The sequence below is a fragment of the Excalfactoria chinensis genome, chromosome 6 (genome assembly GCF_039878825.1).
Source record: "Excalfactoria chinensis isolate bCotChi1 chromosome 6, bCotChi1.hap2, whole genome shotgun sequence".
Lineage (NCBI taxonomy): Eukaryota > Metazoa > Chordata > Aves > Galliformes > Phasianidae > Excalfactoria > Excalfactoria chinensis.
In genome coordinates, this window is record NC_092830.1 from 25,619,638 (window position 1) to 25,640,101 (window position 20,464).

Genomic DNA, 20,464 nt, shown 5'->3' on the forward strand with positions numbered 1-20,464 from the left:
TGTTAACTTCATTCCTGCTCACAAAATTGCAGCTAGTAAGATGAGGTGATTTTACCAGCCAGTTTCAAACCAGTCCCCTGTGGAAGCTGAAGGAAAGTGGAATGGAAGAATAATGCTCTCAAATACAATTGGGCTGCATAGGAGCATCCAATCTGTTTGGGCATTTTACGCATCGTGTGACTATTTTCTATCCTAATACATAGAACAAACTCCTTTGGGTTAACATCCTGGATGTATGCAGAGTTACTGTTCGATACTTCAGGTATTCAAGTGCAGCACCTTCTGTTTGACAAAATCATATTATTCAGAACTGACATCCTGATAGATATATGTGTATATATATATTATAAGTCTTTTCTGCTCATGGCACAAAATTGTAGCAGAGAAAAGTGAGAAGAAAGCACTGTCTAAGCTGGTGAAAGCCATAGTTTAGCCAGGTGCCCTAACAGCGTGCCTTAGCTTTGTTAACGCTCTTACTGGGGCTACAGTCACCCTTCTATCCCTTGGTCCTGGGATGTTTGTTATCACAGACAAGCTTTATCCTTCAGTTTTTTTGGGAAAGTGCTTGAAATTTTGTACAGTGGGAGTGAAGGTAGAACCTAGGGGTGTGTGTGTATATATATATATATATATAAAAATTATTTTTCTTTTTTCTTTTTATGAATCTGAACTTTATCCAGATAAGCAAAAACTGAAAGCTTATGCAATAATAAGCACGAGTGTGCAACTACTGTGCTTTCAGATTCACTTGTGCACCTGTGTTTCTAGATGATCCTATATTTAAACAAGGAGCTATTCCTTCACTTCTAACCCATATAGAAATTCATAATAAATTCATTTCTATTCAGGCCAACAGGAAAATGATCCGCACTTGGTACCATTTTATTGTTTCGGTGCTTAACAAAAGATGTGCAGGTAACTGCCACCATAGAAACACTACAGACTCTGACCTAAGTAAATATTTTGGGTGCTCTGGCAGCAAAAAATAAAGAATTCTTCATGCTGCAGAATGTTTTCAGATCTGCTCCCAAGTCTGTCAGAGACCATCTGTGCAACAGAGCAACACATTCATTCCTACAGGGAGAGTTTTTCCCTAGACTAGTGTGTAATTTCTCTCTGATTCAAGATAAACAGGGGAGTAAAGAACTCATTGCTCTTAGGTTAGGTTTAAATTAAAGGGTGTAGCTCAGGTGGAACCTTGCATAGGTAGGAGCTGGAGGACAGTAGCAATGTGTGAAATAAAAGGTATCCCAGGTTTGGGATGCTGTAGTGTTTCTAAGTGAGAGCAACTTTAATGTGTGGTGATGAAATAAGAAGATGGACTCTGTCCCCTCTGCTTCCTGCCTCCTAGGTGCCACGTTGTTCTGTACGCCTCTTCTGTGTCCCTTAATTTTCTTAGATAGGCTTTAAAGGAAGCTTTTGCAGATGGTCACAAGGATGACCTTAGTTCTGATGTGATTTGTAGGTTACCATCTCACCTAAAGCGGATTTTAGGTGTCTTGGATTACAAAATGGGCAGTTCTGTGCCATCATTGTTAACTGTCCTTTCTTTTCAGTTCTCAGGATTTCTACCAATGCTGGCCAATGGAAAGAGCCTGCAAGCAAGGTGACCCATGCGTTAGTCAACATTAGGTAAGGAGTAGAAGTTAATAACCATTTTAGAGGTTTTTGTCCTGTGTGACTACGTTCTTATAATGACGTTTGTTGTATCGAGCCTGGTTTTGAATTTGTTTGCTTTGTTGGGCAAAATTGCTGCTCTGAGCAGGGCCCACTGGGATAAAAGAGGGTCACCAGACTTTGATTGTCTTTTTCCTAATGATTCTCTTCTGTAGACTGAATGCTTTCAGAGCGTACCACAAGCTGTAATGAATTAATCCTTACAGCATCCTTGGGAGAAGTTATGCAGTGGGGAACAATGCTGTGCTGTGAGGACAGCTGTGGTCCTAATGGATTTCTGTTGCCTGATTCTATTGCAATTCTATGAAGGCATGAAGAGGGAACTACAAGGCATCTGGAATGAGCAGATTCCAAGCCTCTCTTAAAATTACAGGATTTTTATGTGTGTGTGGAACTGACCATTCAGAGGCATTTTACTATTTGTTTAAAACTTGTTCAAAGGCAGAAGTTGTGCTCTACTTGTAAGGCTAGGGAATATCCAGGGTGTTCTTGTGCTCTGTTCCTCTGTAGCAGCATTAATTTTGTGTCTTTTGAAGCCACTTGTGCTGGCAAATCTGGAGCATGGGGTGCTGGGACAAGTGGCTCATAGATCTGATTGACTGGAAAATGGTCTATCCAATGAGAGAAATGAGTTAATTTTTGTGTCTGGCTTGTAAACAAACCAGAAAAGAAATGAGTATTTATACCAGAAAGCATCTGCCCATCACGGCCTTCTCTTTTCCTAGATGCTCTTTCCACGAGGCATGGTGCCTTTCTATGTAACACCGGGCAGCTTAGTACTGCTATGTTGCTAATGCTTGTCATTTTCCTCACTCCAAGAGAGGTTGTGTAGTGCAGGCTCTCTGTGGGCATCTTTCAAGTCAGTCAGTGTCTATAAACCACCTTAAAAGTTCCCCTCGTAAGTCTGTAAGCTTAATAACGTCACGTAGATTTCCAGATAATTTATTTTTTTTCCTGTCTTTATTTTTATTTTTTTGTAAGCAGACGTAAATGAGCGCTTGTGGGCAGATAATGCACCCAGAATGAAGCTGCAGAACAGATAGCTGTTGGCAAAGTAATGTCATTTAATGTGACACAGTATCTGCCATGGGAATTCTCTGTGTACATGGGGAGAGAAGTCTAAACTGGGAAGAGATTTAAAAAATGATAAAAGCAACAAAAACAGCCCAGCGAGCATGGAAGGTTTGCACTCACCTCTGCTTTGTGCAGCTAAGATGTTACAATTGCTCATTTACTGTCAGCTTCACAGCTGGTTTTGTGAGGATCGTCGTGTAACTGAGAAGGGTTGCAGCCTGAAAACCGGCATTGTGACAGCCCTCCCTGGCCACCCTGCCTCAGACATGCTCAGTGCACGGTGCTGCCTGGAGCCAGCGGAGCCTCCAACATCTTTCTCTTGTAGACTCCCTCGCTCTGCCTCGCTACTTGTGGATGTTAAAATTTCATCTGGTCGTTCACTTGCCTTTGACGTTTTCATAAGTGACTAATTTTTGTCAGAGAGATTAGGCAAGGACTTCATTAGAGATAACTTGAGGCCTGGAGAGGGATTAGGTGTTAGAGAAGCTAGCCTGTTTGATTTATCCCCTTTCCTACCTTCCTACCCCCTAAGAATTAAAAAAATCTGCTTGTTTTTTTCACTTCTCATGTTAAATAATTAAAAATATGAAGGGCTCTTTAACTGAGTGTATTTCAGAGCAGCCAGTTCTTGGAAGATGAAGAAATTCAAAGGTGCTCTATTTGTTTGTACGGAGGGGGAAGAAGGAAAATATGTATGAAGTCAGGGACTTGTGATGATGCAGTATTTCTTATTTGCCTGAAGACTGAATTCAGGTGTTTGAAAGCTGCAGTTCACGTGGCAGAAAAAGAGAAGATAATTCCTCCAGGAATGCCGGAAGCCTTCCAAGGTCTGAAGCTTTCTGCACCCTGTTGGGAAAAGCATTTTGTCCTGCTCTGTTGGCTGCAGCAGTGTCCGCAGGCAGACTTTCTGCAGCTGGGCCAGGAGCAAGCACTGGAGCCCTGCTCACACGCACCTAGGGCTCTCTGATGCACACCATGATGCTGCAAGCCAAATCAGTCAAGAGAAACAGGGAGTGAGAACGCTTGAGAAGAATAAACTGTATGAGGTTGTCAGGCTGTTGGATTTATTGGAGAAACAGAGTATGTTAACGCATGGCAATATTAGCACAGGTTTACTTGTGCATTGTTAAGGATGTGCAGGTTTGAACCCAATGTAGCTTCTCACTAAATGGCCAGTTGGTTATGCCCCTTTGGTTTCCTCTTAGGGTGGGATTAGCATACTGTTTCTTACCTGATGCCTTTACCACAAAGGCGCTGACTTTAGAGAAGTCCTCCTCATGTTGGATTTCTTCTCTTCACCACATTCTGTTGCTCTGGAAGGTTTTTATAAGCAATGATTACCTGTTGTTTGCTGCACCAGTGCAGTGCAAAGTCATGCTTTGGTTCACTTACCTGATTTTTCTAGTCCTTACACCAGTGAAAAGAACAACCATGAATGTTCAGTTTACTGACTATTGAGAGATGGCAGGCAGTATTCCTATGTGATCTCCACACATCTTTCTAGATGTGCTTCATGATTTCTGTGCAACTTAAAGTAAATGGAAATGTGCAGAAGACAGAACAATAACCTCCTTTGGCTGGAATCTTGCGTACCACACTGAAATTAGTGATCTGTATTGCTGTCCTATACGTAATAGTGCTTAAACTTCTATCTGTTTCTGCTTTACATAAATAATTGAGATATGATGGACTGCAAGATATGGCTGCAGCACAGAGGGGGCTGAAATGAGAAGCTCTGGCAATTAGGGCTCTGAAAACTCACCTTCTCACCTCTGAGGAAGTAAGCAACTTTTGATATGAGTAATTTTTTTGAAGCTAATGAGCCTCTTTAAGATAACATTGTGCAGGTTTGCATTTAATGAGAATGTTATTAATGTGGAGTTCAAAGGGGCACCTTCTGACTGCTTACTCAGTGAGGAAGGTGGCAGCTGAAGCCCCGTGTACTTTTAATAGACTTTCTCCTGATCCATAATTTTTTCAAAGTGAATAAATAGATGAACTCAGTGGTTAATAGACTGAATTCCCCATTGTCTGGAATTTGGTCCTGTCATCATTTTTAAAGCAGTTTTATTTTTCTCACTCAAAACACTTCTAACAACCAGAAAGTACTTTTGTAGTATGGAGTAGGTAATAGATTTCTTTTTTTCCCAAGCATGTTTTATGTGTTGCTGTAGCATCCCCTGCAATCCTTGCTTGGCTGCTTTCATTCACTTTCCCATCTTGCAGCCGCTTCTGTTCAACACGAGCCGCCTGGTGTGATGTTTCCTTCACACAGGAGGGGCTCTTTTCCTGTGGCTGCTTTCAGGGTCATAAAGGAAAGGCTGGGGATTTGGAGGAGCACTTAAAGCATCGCTTGGATGTATATGAAATGGTTATGCTTGCTGCAGAAGAACTCTGAAAGAGCATTTACAATTATACTTAGGTGAAAGAAGGCCAAATTGGGCTGAGCTCATTTGTTGTAGGTTACCTGGAATCCCTGCTGTAATGCTGTTTCTCATGTTAAATTACCTGCACTCCATAGATCTGCTTGCTGAAAACCAGATAGAGGAGGTGGCTTCGCACAGAGATCTGTTAGAGGCTGAGCAGCTGCAGGCAGTCTGTATCATACCTTCAGCATTGTCCTGCTTAACAGCAAGGAATTTATAGGGAGAGAGAAAGCTAAGCACTGCTAACCTGGCCATGTTGCAGTGGGTGGCTGTAGCATTTATGAGGATGTATGAATGATGACCTGCTGACAGAAGTGTGCTTCTGCATAGAGTGGAGGCCTATGGATTACAGTCTGCTTAGAGTTTGTTTTAAAATACACTTCCTTCTTCCCTTCCCGCTGTCATTCTTTCTCTCCCACAACCACACATTTATCTGAGATACAGCACCAGCCTTGGTTAAGGTGCTCAGTTCTTCCCTTCAGCAGCGTTTGCTGGTGGCACCGTGCTGCTGCCTGGACACCTAGAAGGCAGATGGCAGAACTGCTGGGCTCGGACCCTTTGGTGCTGACAGCAGAGGGTGCTCTGGCCTCCAGGTTAGCTCGGCCTCAGCTGGAGGTTTTCTTATACGCGACTGTGAGAGCTGCCACTGGTGGAATAACAGCTCCATTAAATTGTTCACTGAGGTGTGCTTAATGGTAATGACCTCTGACATGCCGTCGCTGCTAATCAGTCGGGCTGAACTCAGATCAAGGGCTGGTACAAGACAGTTAACAAATGAGAAAAGTGAGAAAAACAGGCAATGAAAGCCAAAGAGGAACTCATAAACATGTTTTATTGGTACTTTAAATCCTAATATAATTTTGCTGAGGTTAAGGATCAAATTGTTACTAAAAATTGCATAAGAGAAATTTCAAGATACTTGCACTTAATTGAAGAATTAATTCATCACTTTTTTTTTCAAGTGGTGGCCTGAAGAAATGATCCTAAAAAGGATTCTGGATTGATTTTTAGGATGATGATGATTTTTTTTCAAGTGATCTGTAATCTGTCCTAATAGAAGGAGCTATGTTAGCTGACCCTTCTTATTGTCTCTCATGTTTGCTGTTGCATGCTTCTTTTGCTGCACAGGCATGCTGGCACAGCAGAGTGGTTCCTGGGATAGCACGGTGCCTGTGGAGGAGTGTTGGTTGCTCACAGTTCAGCTGCTGCTTGTTTTTCACCTGACCTTGCAGTCTCTGGAAAGGGAATTTTAATCTGGGAGCAATAGATTTTGATGTGGACAGGTTGTGGCATTAGCTGTCGTCTTGACAAAGAACAGGAATTGTCTCAAAGGCAAAGACCTCATTGGAAGACCAGTGTGACCAGCAGTGCAGTAATGGGAGAACAAAAAGAAGCGTTGCTATCCCAGGGTGCCTTGTTTCATCTTTGCTTAGCATTCTACCCATGCTGCCAGTGTTTTCATTCACTTGAAGGGTTTTTCTCCAGTTGCGTAACTGGAGCGTTTCACTGGTTTCACAATATCTGATTTCTTGTCAAGGCAGTGGTGCTAGCTTTCAGCCACTGCTCTTTGTTTACTCGCTGATTCATCTCGGTGTGCTTTGCTTACAGAGCTCTAGCCAATTTCATTCTGCTATAATTTTCCTTCATTCTTTCTCATTCATGCGGTGGCTTAATTAAATGTTGTCTTTGCTGCTGGCCCAAATCCAGAGAGCAAATCTGTTCATGGAGTGACATTGTATGGACCAATTCCACAGCACGGCAGCGTGGTTCTGTGAGTCAGGTGCATCCCAGGTCACCTTCCCCCTTTTTGCCATTATCTTCCATAGCAGTCTGAGAGATGACTCTTAGTGTCAAGCCTGTCTTTTCTTTTGGCTTAACGCACCTTTTTCTGCGGTGGATTTTTGGGAGGATTAACTTTTCTCTTTGTGGTACCTGAACGTTTCTAGAGCTGATGCACATTTGAGCAGAGCTGTTTGTTTTGCCTTTACCTGAGATGCCACAGCTTGCTTCCCCAGCTTTCTCAGTCTTATGTGTGGTGGCTGCTTTCATCACCATCCAGGTATAGTCAGTAGGTTACCCTTCTAAGAGGGAATGTGCAAAGGATCTGCTTCTGTACTGCAGCTGCTGTGCAAGGACTGCCTGTAGCTGTGTCTGTGCAATGAAGGGCTGTCTCTTGGGCAGGAAGGAAGCCCTCCTGCACACAGCTGCTGCATGGCAGTCTCTTCTGAAGTCCCGTAGATGTGTTAGTTGGTGTTATTCTTGTAAGGTGAACGTCTCTCTGCAAAGTTTACCCACCTGGCAGCCTTCGTCCTTCTGTCATTTCCTCAAAACCTGAACGTTTTGGAAACTTAAGCAGGGTCTGTAGGCTCTTTAGCTGAGTTTACTGAGAAATATTATCTCTGTTACTGAGGTATTGCTTCCAAGATTTCATCTGCTCTGTACCAAATGCAACTGCACTGTGAATAGGGGAAATTTGCCTGCAGATTCTCTTTGCTGGATTCATGTGTGCAGAGTGCAAACCTGTGAGATGGAGTTAGTGAAGCTACTAGCAGATTTTTCTTGATGGCTTAGTATTAAGAATATTCAGCTTTGGAAATATGCTTAGCACACAGGTTTCAGCTTTTGTGCTAGTGAATTCGGGGTCTGGAGTTTCACTGAGAGCAGTCATGAGAGGGAGGAAGTGAAAGGCTCTTATCAGTGCAATTGCAATGTCCTGTTTGATTAAGGTGAGTTAATTTGCACTGTGTGGTGCGAAGCAGTGTGGCACCACACAAGAAGTTCTGTCTTCTTTTGTTTACCAAATGTGTTTCTCTGAAGAAACATAATAACACTGGGAAGCATATGTTGGCTCTGGCAGTGCTGCTGATTTATCTCGGAGGTGGACATAATATTGGTCAGAAGTTATTTCTCGCCTCATTTGTTTGCAGATACCTTGGTCTCAAATTCCCTTGCTGAGCACAGGCACGTTTTGTGTGAGCTCAATAATACATTAAAGCGTATGCTGTGAAGCCAGGATGCATTTCTGTAAGCATCTAATGCTTTTTTTTCCCCCTGCAGTACAAAATCTGAAAAGATCTGCAGGTTTCTCTCTTTAAATGGTTGTATTGTTTCATTCTGCTTATAAAAACAGCCTTTATTATTTCTCTGGTATTGCAGCTGGCCTCAGTTCAAGTTCTAACTGACAGATTTCAGCCTGACATCTTTGTTGGTAGCCCTTTTGCAGCCAAGAAGCAAGAAAAGAAAAGGTTTAGTGACAGCCTTCTCTTGGCCCCCCAAATTGGCCCTACTGGAACATGACTGAAGCAGGGTTTGAAATAGCTGCTTGTACTCTGTCGGAACTTCATCCATGCTGTTCTTATTCTTTAGGTAAATATAAGGTACGCTGATCTCCACTGGTCTCAAGTCTAGCTTTCTAGATTTGCTTTAGTGGAAAGAGAACATTAAGCAGCTTTCTTCATAACCCAAACAATGTAAAATCATTGTGAGCTTAAATAACACCTCTACCTCTCAAGAAGCTGATGTAGAATAACGCTGCTTTGCTCTCTCTGTTTAAAAGAAATCTGTTGCTCACAGCGGCAGCCAGAATTATTATTCCCTCTGCAAGTCTGGACTGTGGGATGTGTATTTAGAAGAAAAGCTTTTAAAAATCCAGTAACGTGTATTTCTTGTTATCTCATACTTGTGGGGGGCCTCAAATTTGTTGTTTCTTTCTCTAGAAGTGTAAATATCCTATTCTCTTAATTCTTCCTTTAGGACTAAATTGACAAAGTACCTGCTCATGGAGTACACCTGTTCGTTAGGGAAAGGCTGTACCTACCTCGAGCTAAAAGCAAGGATAATACGTTGTTAGCATGACTGCAGAGCTGCAGTCTGTTTGAGGACTGCTCCAGAATCTGGAGCTCCATTCCCAGGGAGCTGTGAGAGGAGGGCACCTTATTTAGAAGTCTTTGTTCATTAAAAGGAACATGCATCCTAGCATTCGAAGTTAAAATGCTTGTTAAGGAGCTCTTCCTACTGAAGGCAGAGAACACTGTCTCACCTTGCCAGCACCAGAGCTTTGCAGCCATCAGTATATACCAGCTGGTGTTGCAAGGGCTATGCCTATAGCAAGATAGAAGTGCAGTGCTACCTGGAGTGGGAAAAGGGGAGCTTGACTGAGTTGTGATTTTTTCCTCCAGAATATAAAAATTTTGGACTCATATGTGTATGTCCAGCCAGAGACTGTAAGAAACACCCCGGGTTCAGGTGGTCTGAATTCCGCTGGCTGAGGAGCCAGGATACTGGGGAGAGAGCCCCTGTTTGGGAGTGCAAGATATTGCTATTTTTTATTACGTTTTTCTATTCGTAACTCTTGTAGCGGTAAATATAATTCAGGAAGTGATGGGGAAGCTATCTGGGAAGGTTTGGCTGTCACAGTGCCCATGTGCCTGACAGCTCCTCAGCTGTCAAAGCCAAGTGGATTAAGATAATGATGATCCAATGAAAATTGCCTGTGATGGGCATCGGTTGTTTGATATCTTGTACTAATGAGGCTTTAGTTGGAGGATGGTGCCATGGTGTGCTTTGTCAGACTGTGTTCTGTGATCTGTGGAAAGCCGGTGTGTACTGACCACATGGCTGAACAGGAGGGTTCACCTGCCTTTCATTGCTGCTAGCAATTATTGCAAACTGTGTTTAGCTAATAGGAGTAGCCACTGCCTGGAGTTTCAGTTGAAGTACTGAGCTTGAGACGTGGCAGTATATCTTAAGCAGAAGGCTGCTGATGTGTTGTAGGGGACCTTGCTACATTGGATTTCAGTTTGATAAGGTATAAAACCAATTCATTTTGTATGTGCATGAGGATGGTCAAATATGGAGTGACCTGGAAAGCTCCCTGGCAGCCCTTTTGTCTGACTTTGCTTGAAGACTTTGAAAGACCAAAAGCTTCGTCATCTTGCTGCTTTAGTGATTAATTAGGTCATCATTTTGTGTTAATTACAGTGACATTTTTCTTCTCATCTTACGGATTATAGAGCGGAAAGCAATGCAACTTTCTGTGCCCAAGTGAGAGATGGTTTCAAACTTAAGAACACTGGATTTTCAGCAGTGTCTTTGGGCACTGTGAAAATAGCGCTTCTATAGAAGGTATAGCTGGGATGTGCTCTGAGGGCAGGAGAAATACCTTTTATTCTAAAGAAACTCGTGATGTTGCCAAGACTTTGGATGAGGAACTTTAAGCTGGATCCTTTTTCCAAAAGGTTGTGTTGTGATAATTAACGTAAAACTCTTGCTGCTGACAGAGGAGGTGTGAATATGATATAGCTTCCACAGTGCCCTTCATGGGGTTGTCTTGAGCAGGGTAGTGTAAGTACTCAAAGCCTAATTGCTTTTACTTTTTAAAAGGAAATATTTAATGCTTTCCTTAGAATTCTACAGTGCTGCTTGCTTTGGAATTTTGAGACGCAGAACCAGACAGCTCCAAGATCTTAAGTTGGAAATAAATCGGAGCCTGGAGATGCTTCCCAAACTCTTCACAAAATAGGTGATCTGTAAGTGGATCAGGTTGAGCAGTCACCATCTTGGGAGTTATTCATATCTTGTGTAGATGAAGCTATGAGCAGCCTGGTGTCAGACCAGATAACCTCCAAAAGTCCCTTCCAACCAACCCCTTCTGTGGCTCTGCAGAGAGCAGCCTCTTTCCTGCCTGGACAGATGTGAGAGAAGGAAGACAGCTAGTTTTGTTTGGCTTCTCAGTGCTATGTATTTACTGTGGATCCAGCAGTTAAAGGAGCTGAATAGAGCAGCTCTTTAAATCAAGAGGAGCTTGTGGTACTTAGCATCTGCTATCTACCTCTGTAAGGGGTAAAAGCCAGAGGACTTACACTTTCATTGTGTGTAGCTGCAGATGCCCAGTGTTGTCTGCTGGCTGTGAACTTGTCAGCCAACTGGGTCCTGCTGGTGAGGTCTGACTGTACAACTCAGTCATTTGTGAGAAGAAACTATTCCAGTATGATTAATGCTTTGGTTGATGAGGACAGAAAGCACTTCTTTGAATAATGCCTATAATGGCATATTCCCCTGTGTGTGTGCTTAAAGGAAGAGTCTATGGTTATATGCAATTGAGGGCATTTAAGAGGCAGTTAATGACAAGTGAAAATGGTAGCTAGGGTAGATTAATTGTTAAATGAATTGTGCCTGTGCTTGCTGTCATCTTAATGTGGTATCAGTCTAATTATAAGTATTATAAGTATGATGTTATGTAGCAGGAAGGCATCAGGAAACAATTCTATGTTTGTCTTCAGGCCAGAAGAGTTGAAAGGTTTAGCCATAAAGAGATTTTTGTTTTTTCAAGTGCAGCCATCTTTTGCTGTGTCTTTTTTTTAATCACCTAGAGTAATCAAACCTGTATTTTGAATAATTTTCCGTTAATAAATCCTTCCCCAGACCTTCCTGACAATGCAGTAAAGCGATCTTTACTCAATAATCAGTTTAATACGGGTTTTGTTTGAGTTGCTTTCTGATTGAGTCTATATCACTTAAATTTGGTCTGAAACAGCTCATGGTTTCTTTTTTATATTCTTCTCCCCTGTGCTTTATCTCCACTGCTTTTTATTTAGCTTCAATTTGGCATGGAGCTGCTTTACATTCATGCCTGCAACCTGAGCTGGGCATGAAGGAAATTAGCAGGATGGAAGAGGACTGGAGGCAGCCAGGCATAGGTCTCATCTCATCATGAGTCTGCTGCTGGCAGCACAACTCCACAGACAGAGATCTGTCTTCTGGATGGACTCGGGGTGGCAGTGGGGCAGAAGCTGTGTATCTCTACCAGTCTTTTTAATGCAGTCTTTAGTCATGGCTGAGCTGAGTGAATGCTGTGAGGTTTCCAGATCATGCGAAATGTTGCCATGTGTCTTCTGGTAGAGTCTAGCAGTCTGTGTAAGCTTGCTTACTTTCAGTATCCAAACTGCTCACTTGAGAACTGTAAGACTGTTACACAGGGAGATGGGGGAATGAGCACAAGAGATCTTTCCCAGGAAGAGGTCTTCAAAATCATGTTCCAAGTGGAACTTGGATGAGTAAAGGCACAGTCACAAGCAAGAGGAGCCATCATCATTCCTTCAGAAGGGCACTTAGGCTGTGCTTTGCACAGACCAGCAAAATGAAAACAAATGCTTACTAATGTAGTGGGGAAACAAGCAAGCAGAGCAGCTTCTGAAGCTAAAAAGTAGCTTGTCACATGGACAAACAGGCATGGAGTGTCATGAATAAATAAAAGTTGGAAATCAAGGGATTTCTAAAACTGAGAGCACTGAGGATCTGCGGTAGTCTTGTTCAGTTAGAGCAATGCCATCTGAGCACATCCTTTTGGAATTAGGGAAGGATAATCTTGTAGCTGAGGATAGGAGAGGTCAGAGAGGGAGGTGGAGCATCCCAGCTGTGTGCCAAGGGACCCAGGTAGGAGAAGCATGCTGAGGTTCTCAGTGAACAGGGCTGGAAGTTTCTTGTTCCCCACCACGTTACTAACCAGCCGTGTCAGCTCCAGGGCATTGCTGAGATGGCTCAAACCCAAGGGGCTGGACGGTGAATTAGAACACAGTTCAAATAGCCTAGTAAATAGCATTGTGGATTTTTCTAAAGTATAAGGGTTGTAAAAACTTGTCGCGTCTTTCTGTAAGTTATTTTCTTCCTGCGTCAGTGATTCAGAGCCTATTAGTGCTAATAGACTAGCTGCTTCAGAAAGACTGATGCCACTCCTTCCCGTCAGTCAGGGATCACTTCTCCACTAAAGGAAGATGGTGAACGTCTTCTGTAAAATTCAGGGGCCAGTTAACAAATTGCAGTTTAGAATCCATTACAGATGATGAATGTGATCTCCTTAAAGGGAAATCTATTCGTTTGACTTAGTGCTCTTACGATTAATTGCTTGCCAGATTAAATTGCTCCATAAAACGCGCACTACTTTATTCGATCTCTTCGTGATGAGATTAGCTAGGCCATGCTGGCTCTTTGTATGTTAATTACAATGGTATTTTCTACTTCTATTTAATAATTAAATTGTTCAGCGCAGCGTGCTTTCTCCCAGCCTCAGGAAAGATGTGTTTTTCTTTTGACCACTGTCTTATAGCCCTTCACCTTACCCAGAAACAGCCTCAGATTCCTTGGCAGAGGTATCACTCTGTAAGAAGATTCATGCTGAGATTTTTCTTTCCTGTGATCCTCGGAGGCAAATTTGTGTATTAATTAATCTAGTTTTTTATTTGCCATGTATTCAGAGCTGAGAAAATTCAAACATGCTGTAGCAGAACTAGGTAAGCTTCAGGAAGGGACAGCGAGGAGTGACTGAAGGATTGGAACCGAATGTGTTATGGAGAGCATTTGTATACGTGACAGTGCTTCCATCTGGAAGAGAGATGGCAGAGAATGAAAGACTTTATAAGGCAGTAAATATCATAGAGTAGCTGCAAGAGGAAGGTGCATCAGAAGATTGAATAAGTTAAAACCAAAGAGATACTGTTTTATGTAAAACTTAGTAAGCTGAGGAATTGCTAAAAGGTTGTGCGAATTTAAGGCAGTGATTATGTAAGCTAATGGAAGAAAATTCCATCACTCATTACTGATCATGCAGATACTGTCCTGCCTCAGGTATCACCTTGAGCTGCTTGGGATTGGAAGCCAGAATTCGTTTTGAGGCAGCAGCACTTTATTCTTGTCTTGTTCTTATACTGTTCTTTCAGCTCCTGTTTCTTTCAGACTCAGGGAAGTGAGCTGGCCTTTGCCACCTGGCTCAGTGTGGCCAATTTTAATGTTTATGTAAGTTTTATCTGTCAGCAACTTCTCAGGCATCAGCTATTTACTTCAAAGCCTTTACCAAGGGTAAGGCAACGTGCCAGCATCTCTGTCCCACTACTTTCAGGATGAAGGAGAACACTTCACTTGCAGTCACCTGTCTGAGTGCTTTGTTAAATCTGCCACTGCCTTTGTGTTGAGGAGGCTGAAATCCCTTATTGGATGTCTGCTGGGGTTCATTGTTATGGCAAGGAATCACTTGCTGTCATTTTGACCCACATCAGCTTTGCACAGGGAAAAGAGGGCCGCCAAACCTTTCTGTGGCTTTCTGCTGCTGCTTGCATGTGGTTGTCCTTGGTAATTTATTTAGAGGATGGCTATGCTTGCTTTTGAGCTGGTCTCCAGTCCAGCAGCTGTTGGCAATGTTTTGGGAACAGCAGGGAAGTAATTCAGTGCTGGAGCACTGGTGGAGAACCGAGTAGAATGGTGAACCTTGGTAGATTATTCTTCCCTTGCGGTTTTACTTCAGCATTTCAATCATTATCCTCATTTTTCCTTCTTTTTTTTCCCTTCCTCCTTCCAGAAAGAGCTCAGGAGGAGCTGTCAGGATCATGAACTCATAAGTCTCATGAAAGTGAAAATCATGCCAGCTGAGCAAGGCATGATTTTAATTAAGACTAACAGGATTTTTTTGCCTTTTTTTTCTTTCTTGCTAGCCCTGATTCAAATACAACTGTTGAGAAGGAAGGAAGGTCTTCACCAGTTCAGCATCCTATAGTTTGTCAGCTAAAGAAGGATGAGTTGTTGAGACTGTTAGATTTTAAAAATAAGGAAATAAAGGCCCTTAGTATTTTGTGTTGGTAAGGGGACAAATGTTTTCACTTGAGCCTTTGCAGAGTGATGAATTGAACAGGGACATAATCTAGTTTTTCTGTTGCAGGTTGCTGTTTAAAGGAAGTACATGATGGATAATTTATCACTCATTCATTTTTCTTTTTGAGTACTGCAGTTCCTCCTGCACTGCTCTATAAATAGAAATCTCTGAAGACAAACCTCAATTTCACTAAATCCAAAATCATCAGTTCTCATTCAGTGCACAAGTTAGATGGGTTAGGAAAACAAATGGATCAGGGTGAGACCTCTGCTGTGAGTGCCTCAAATAATGATCTGTACTTTGTGAAGAGCATTTATCTATGAAGACCAGCCACGATGGATTAAAAGTGCATTATCTGGAAAGAGGCAGATGTGAAGCAGCACATCGTACTGTCATCTGCCAGCCCTTGTTGGCCCAGCTGTGGGCACTGGCTGTGTCTGCATGGAGGTGAGGACGTAAGGCTCTGTGGCTCCAGCTGATTTTCTTGCTCAGGGTTGGTCTTTCCAGGCTGGTTCTGCCTTTCTCTGTGTTTCCTGCTGCAGGTATTACACAGAGACTGCAAGTGCCTGCTCTGTGGTACTCTGCTGCCAGGCTGAATTTACCTCCCATCCGTTTCCTCACTAATCCATGGTGCCTCTGACAGAGAAAGCCATCTGTGTTGCTGCCGCTTTATCGTGGCTTGGGGAGTGAAATAAAGCAGAGCTATAGTCTTGCTTGCAGTCTAATGCTTTTGAAGCAGTTTAGGTGACCTGTCTCATGGAAACAGCCCTGACTGTTTAGCCTATAAAGGAGGCAAGTGCAACGTTCCTTGCCATGCTGGGTGCCAAGGGTGCCTCTGGTTTGCATCGTTCGAAGCAAGCCTTTGCTTCTGCATTGTCAGCTATTCAGTTGAAAGAGTTTGCTCAGAAGGGAATGGTGCTGCTGTGGAACCCTACTAAGACCCCATCTGCTAAGAGCTTGTATTGATTTGTGTCTTAGTTTATAAGAGCCTTCAATTCTCCTTGTGTAAATGCCATAAATAATGCATACGTACTAGATAGAATGTGCTGTAGGAACATCCCAGATATCATTTTGGTCTGCGTTGAACCAAGCTAATTTAATCATGGTTAGGAGTTTCTCAAGAGCCGCAAAGCAGAAAGTATATTGTCTTATTCTATTTTAATGTATTAGTCAACACACAGAGGTGGGAGGATAGGTATTTGAAAGTGGTAATCAACTTTATAAAACAACATCTTTTAATGTTATATAACTTCGTCTGCAACTCATTGTAAATCACATATAAACACACAGAGTAAGTATAGTGAAATCAAATCCTGTGCCTGTGGTTTGTCTGCATAATCCCCACATTTGTATGCCCCTTTGTCAGAAGGACTGCAGTTTGTCTGAGCCTGTACACATATATATATATACACTAAATAAATCACTTTGCCCACTCATAGCAAACTGCCATTTTTTGCATGCAACATTGCAGAGTACATTTTAGTAGGGGGTGTTGATGAATAATTTGTTCCTTTGAGACTCCACGGGCTTAAGGGCACCAAAATGTATTTTGGGTTGGACTGGGTCCAAATCAAACTTCTTGGCAGTCTTCTGGAAAGTATATGGCAGTTTTAGAGGTGACCTGTGTATGGAAATTTAATTGCATTTTTGCTCTATTGTGTCTGTTATGTGTAAAGAAAGCAAATAGGTAGAGGGATGTGGTGTTTGTTAGAGTGAGGGTTTTTTTTCCTTGCTCTATTAGAAATACCCAGCGTATCGTGGCTGTGGAAGGAGGATGATTTCACTTCAAAATGCTCTGTGGTCATGGGAGCTTGGTTTCTTCTATGTACTGGGGAGATCAACTGATGGACAGTAATTCCTGCAGAGGAGAGAGAATGTATTTGCATGCCCATAAATTCATTCTGATCGATGCTTCCCTAGCAGTTACTTGATATTAGTTACCACAGCTGCAAAGTGAAGGATGTGTTTGTGTGGTGTGAGCATTGTTAATTGAGGAAACATGGATGCATCCTATTTTCAGAGCCAAGGCTTGTCTTCCTGTCACTGTTCTGGACTTGATAACACCAAACCTGCTGATATGATCAAGTGGCACACTGCAGGCTACAGCTACGAGCCCATTTTGGAACTCAATAGCTCTTTGAATTCATTAGCATCAAATGCTTTGTCTTGGCTTCAGCAGACAAACCATACGAACCAGGCTGCCTTTTGGCAGGCAGTTTTTAGGGGTTTGGAATCATAGGTTAACATTCACTTGAGAATAAGTGATGTGACAAAGCACTTATAGTGGAGCATCACCAAAAGGCAAAGAAGGCAAAGACGTCTTGGATGGGCTTTCTTAGGTGATGGGTGTGAGCGTGGTGCTATGTGGTGTATTTTCTGCTCGTTAGAATGGGCATGAAAATTTCTGATAACTTTTACAGTTACTGGAAGACTGGCAGAAGGTTAAATCAAGGTAAGGGATGAGGCAAAGTGATCTGAATTGCTATTTAATGTATCAGACAGCACTGGCCTGTCAAAGATGGGCTGTATCTTGCTAAGTTGTGATGTAAGAAGCATTGACTGACAGTCTTACTCTCGGTCTCTCACGAATTGTTCAGCTAAAGAGATTCATTTGACCCCTGAGATATTAGCAGGATCAGGAAAGTGACTTTTACAAACATGTGGTTTTTGCAGTTTTATCTGGTGACTTTCAGAAAGTGCATTTAAAAACAACAAACAAACAAACAGAGGACAGACAAGACTCAGCTGTCGGAGGTTAGTAAAAATGCTTCTGAGATTTCAGCATCTTATACTCCTTAAAACTAAAGCTGGGATGTTGCCTTTAGAGCGCTCAAGCATCTTTAAGAAGACAAAATGCCTCAACAGAACTTGAGGCTGGACCTTGAAACCAAATAGGAGCTGTAGATTAGGTACTCATTTTTGACAGATAATTAACTGTTGTGGTAAGCTATGGAATTGATTGATTCTTTCTTCATATCCAAGTAGGATTCCTTCATGAACAATGCTCTAGCTAGCTGCTGCTTTGGTAGTAAAACACAACAGCCTATGATATGTGGGAGTTCAAATAAGCTGATCTAGTGACTTGTAGTTACGCAGATCGGCTAAAGGCTTGATCAAAGGTCTCATTTTGCATTTGAAGCTGAACAAATTAATTCTTGATCTCTGTGCTTCAGGCTTGTGTTTTTGCATTGAAAGAATTACCTCTGTACATCTGCCTTAATTCTACTGAAATTTATCAGTGCAGCAATTAAACAGCCCTGGGACCTGTTCTGAGTTGTTGCTGCTCTTGAGAGCAGGGGGCAGAGGAGAGAATCGAGGTGATGATGGTGGGCTGCAACCTTTTCATCTTTCTGCAGCCACAGACATGACTGTGCTCCATGAGTGTGGGCCAGAGCTGAGGAGTTCTGCTGCAAGGGAAGTGTGGGGAAGTCACGGCTGAGCTTGGACTGCTGCTCAAAATGTCGCATTTGTCATTCGTATCTTCACCCATATGTGCTTCAGTTTCCATATAGGAGCAAGGATTTTCCCTGTTGTGTTTCAGAACTGTAGTGGCTTTATAGTAAATTCTAATGGCAAAGAAAAGCTTGAGTGCCTCGCTGTTTAGTCATGGAGCTGATGGATGGGAGCACAAAATCCATGCTGGGAGGTGGCCTCAAACTTAGAGAAGGATTAAACATGCTGTTATTCCAGCAGAGCCTCTCTATTATGATAACTAACATGAAGTACATGCAGTTCAAGGAAGTATTATTGCGGTGCTGGTGTTTTTATATGCTGGTCGTGGGGGTGCTGGAGTCTTTAGGTCAGAACATCAAGGTGCACTGGGATGTTAGAGGTTGTTCTTACCTGCTTCCAGGGTCTGGCACCCTGCAATTTGAACACAGCAGCACTTTGCCTGTGGGACATGAAATGACTCTTAGGGTGCCCTTTATGGGGAGCTCATCTGAGGAGCAGGGCTGTGTGCCAGCAGAGTTGCTGTGCTGAGCTGCGGCTCCTCCTCAAGCTGGAAGAAAACATCATGACCTTGAACAGCTAACTTCCATTTCCGTGAAATGGCTGAAATTACTTAGATGCAATGGTATGATTGATGATGCATTGAAAGCCTTTTAATGAAACTAGGAAAGCTGTCAATACTTGATATGGCTCTATTACTGGGTCAGGAAGAGCTGGTTTGGGGAAGGGTCTGATAAATTACAGCCCATTCTGGAGCTCATAGCAGGTGCCCCAACACGGAGGTGCAGAGCATCTACAGGAGCTTCAGGTCAGTCTTTATTCTTTTCATGTTGACTCTTAATTCTGCTTGTTGAATAGTGGCAGAGGCGTTTTGTGTGCGGGAAGTCGTTAAGGTTTGTTGACACTCAGGTTTGCTGTGTCAGGTCAGGTTAAGCACCGTGTTTACTCCTGCTCTCCTGGGCTGCTTCTGTTCAGGTGAGAACGTCAATGGGTTTATAGTGAAGATAGTTTGGAAAGAGCTTGGATAGAATCATTTTCCAGTGGCAGATTGCAATCAAAATACTTGGCAATATTTGCCAGTTTTTATTTTGCAATTTTTTTATTTTTATTTTTTTTAACCAGTTGGGAGGTTTCAGTATGAACACATGATTTATTACAGTTTTTCTTCCTGAATTCTTGTATGCCAGAGCTGGACTTGAAATCTTGAGTTTGGTCCAAAGGAAGTGTTTGATCAAATTGAAGAACTTTGGTGGAGGTTTAAGATCACAGAGTGTCACATGGAAATTGCAACTAAGCCAGAACGTGGAATTTTGAAATCCTTCTGTATGGGAGATTGGTAATCACAGCCTGAACCTCTGATTAATCAGCTGAGGCAAGTATGGGGTCAGCTGTGGGAGCACAGGTGAGAGTGATGTAGCTGTGCTCCCGGAAGGGGTGGAGCTTGACTCCATCCCCTCTGAGACCTCATTTAAGGGCTGACTCCCACTGGAGCAGTATCTCTTGGAGATCGCTCACCAGGGAGGACTGCCTCAGCTGCTTCAGTCAAGGCACCACCGTTGGTGAGTTTTCCCTTTACTTATTCACTTATATACCTTCTGTACATTTTGTTTCCATCTGTACATTTAAAACCAATACATTTGGCGAGCCAGGCAGGAGCCTGTAAATATCGGAAAAAAAATGTCTTTCCTGTGGAATGTGTTTAGCTGGTTCAAGGGGGAGAAGATCACCCCCTTAGGGAAAATCCTCCCTGGACAAATACCAGGGTTTGAGGCGTCCCCATATTTTCAATTAGCGACGATTATCGAACAATGGGGGCCCTTACGGGTAACGGGCAATATGTCCCCTTACCATCTAACTGAATACTTTCAGGGGTTGCAAAAAGATATTTTGACAACCAAAGAAAGGCAAATGGCTGCATCCATGGCTGCTTGGCCTTTATTGAATGCTTTAAATCAGGCAGAGGTTAAATCAGATAAGATTGAACATGAAAATCAATTATTAAAAGCCCGCATTGAAAAATTGGAGGGCGAAATTAATCTATTAACGGGGAAAAATTCATCATTTTTTTCAAACACCCCCCAAATTAGATATATTACAATGGATGATAGTAAGGATCCTGAAACATCGGATCAAACTAAGGTCACTAAATCTGACCTAGAAGAGCCACTTAAGACGGACTTATTAGAAGTCCGCCCTA

At 42.6% G+C, this 20,464-nt stretch overlaps 1 protein-coding gene across 2 annotated transcripts in view; it reads left to right on the plus strand.

Moving 5' to 3' along the window:
* ARMH3 (armadillo like helical domain containing 3) overlaps positions 1 to 20,464 on the plus strand; it is a 111,232-nt gene that overhangs the window by 48,404 nt on the left and 42,364 nt on the right. For both annotated transcript variants that reach the window (XM_072339868.1, XM_072339867.1), the window contains exon 23: positions 1,557 to 1,632. In XM_072339868.1, the coding sequence (XP_072195969.1) occupies positions 1,557 to 1,632 (76 nt within the window). The remainder of the gene's footprint in view (positions 1 to 1,556; positions 1,633 to 20,464) is intronic.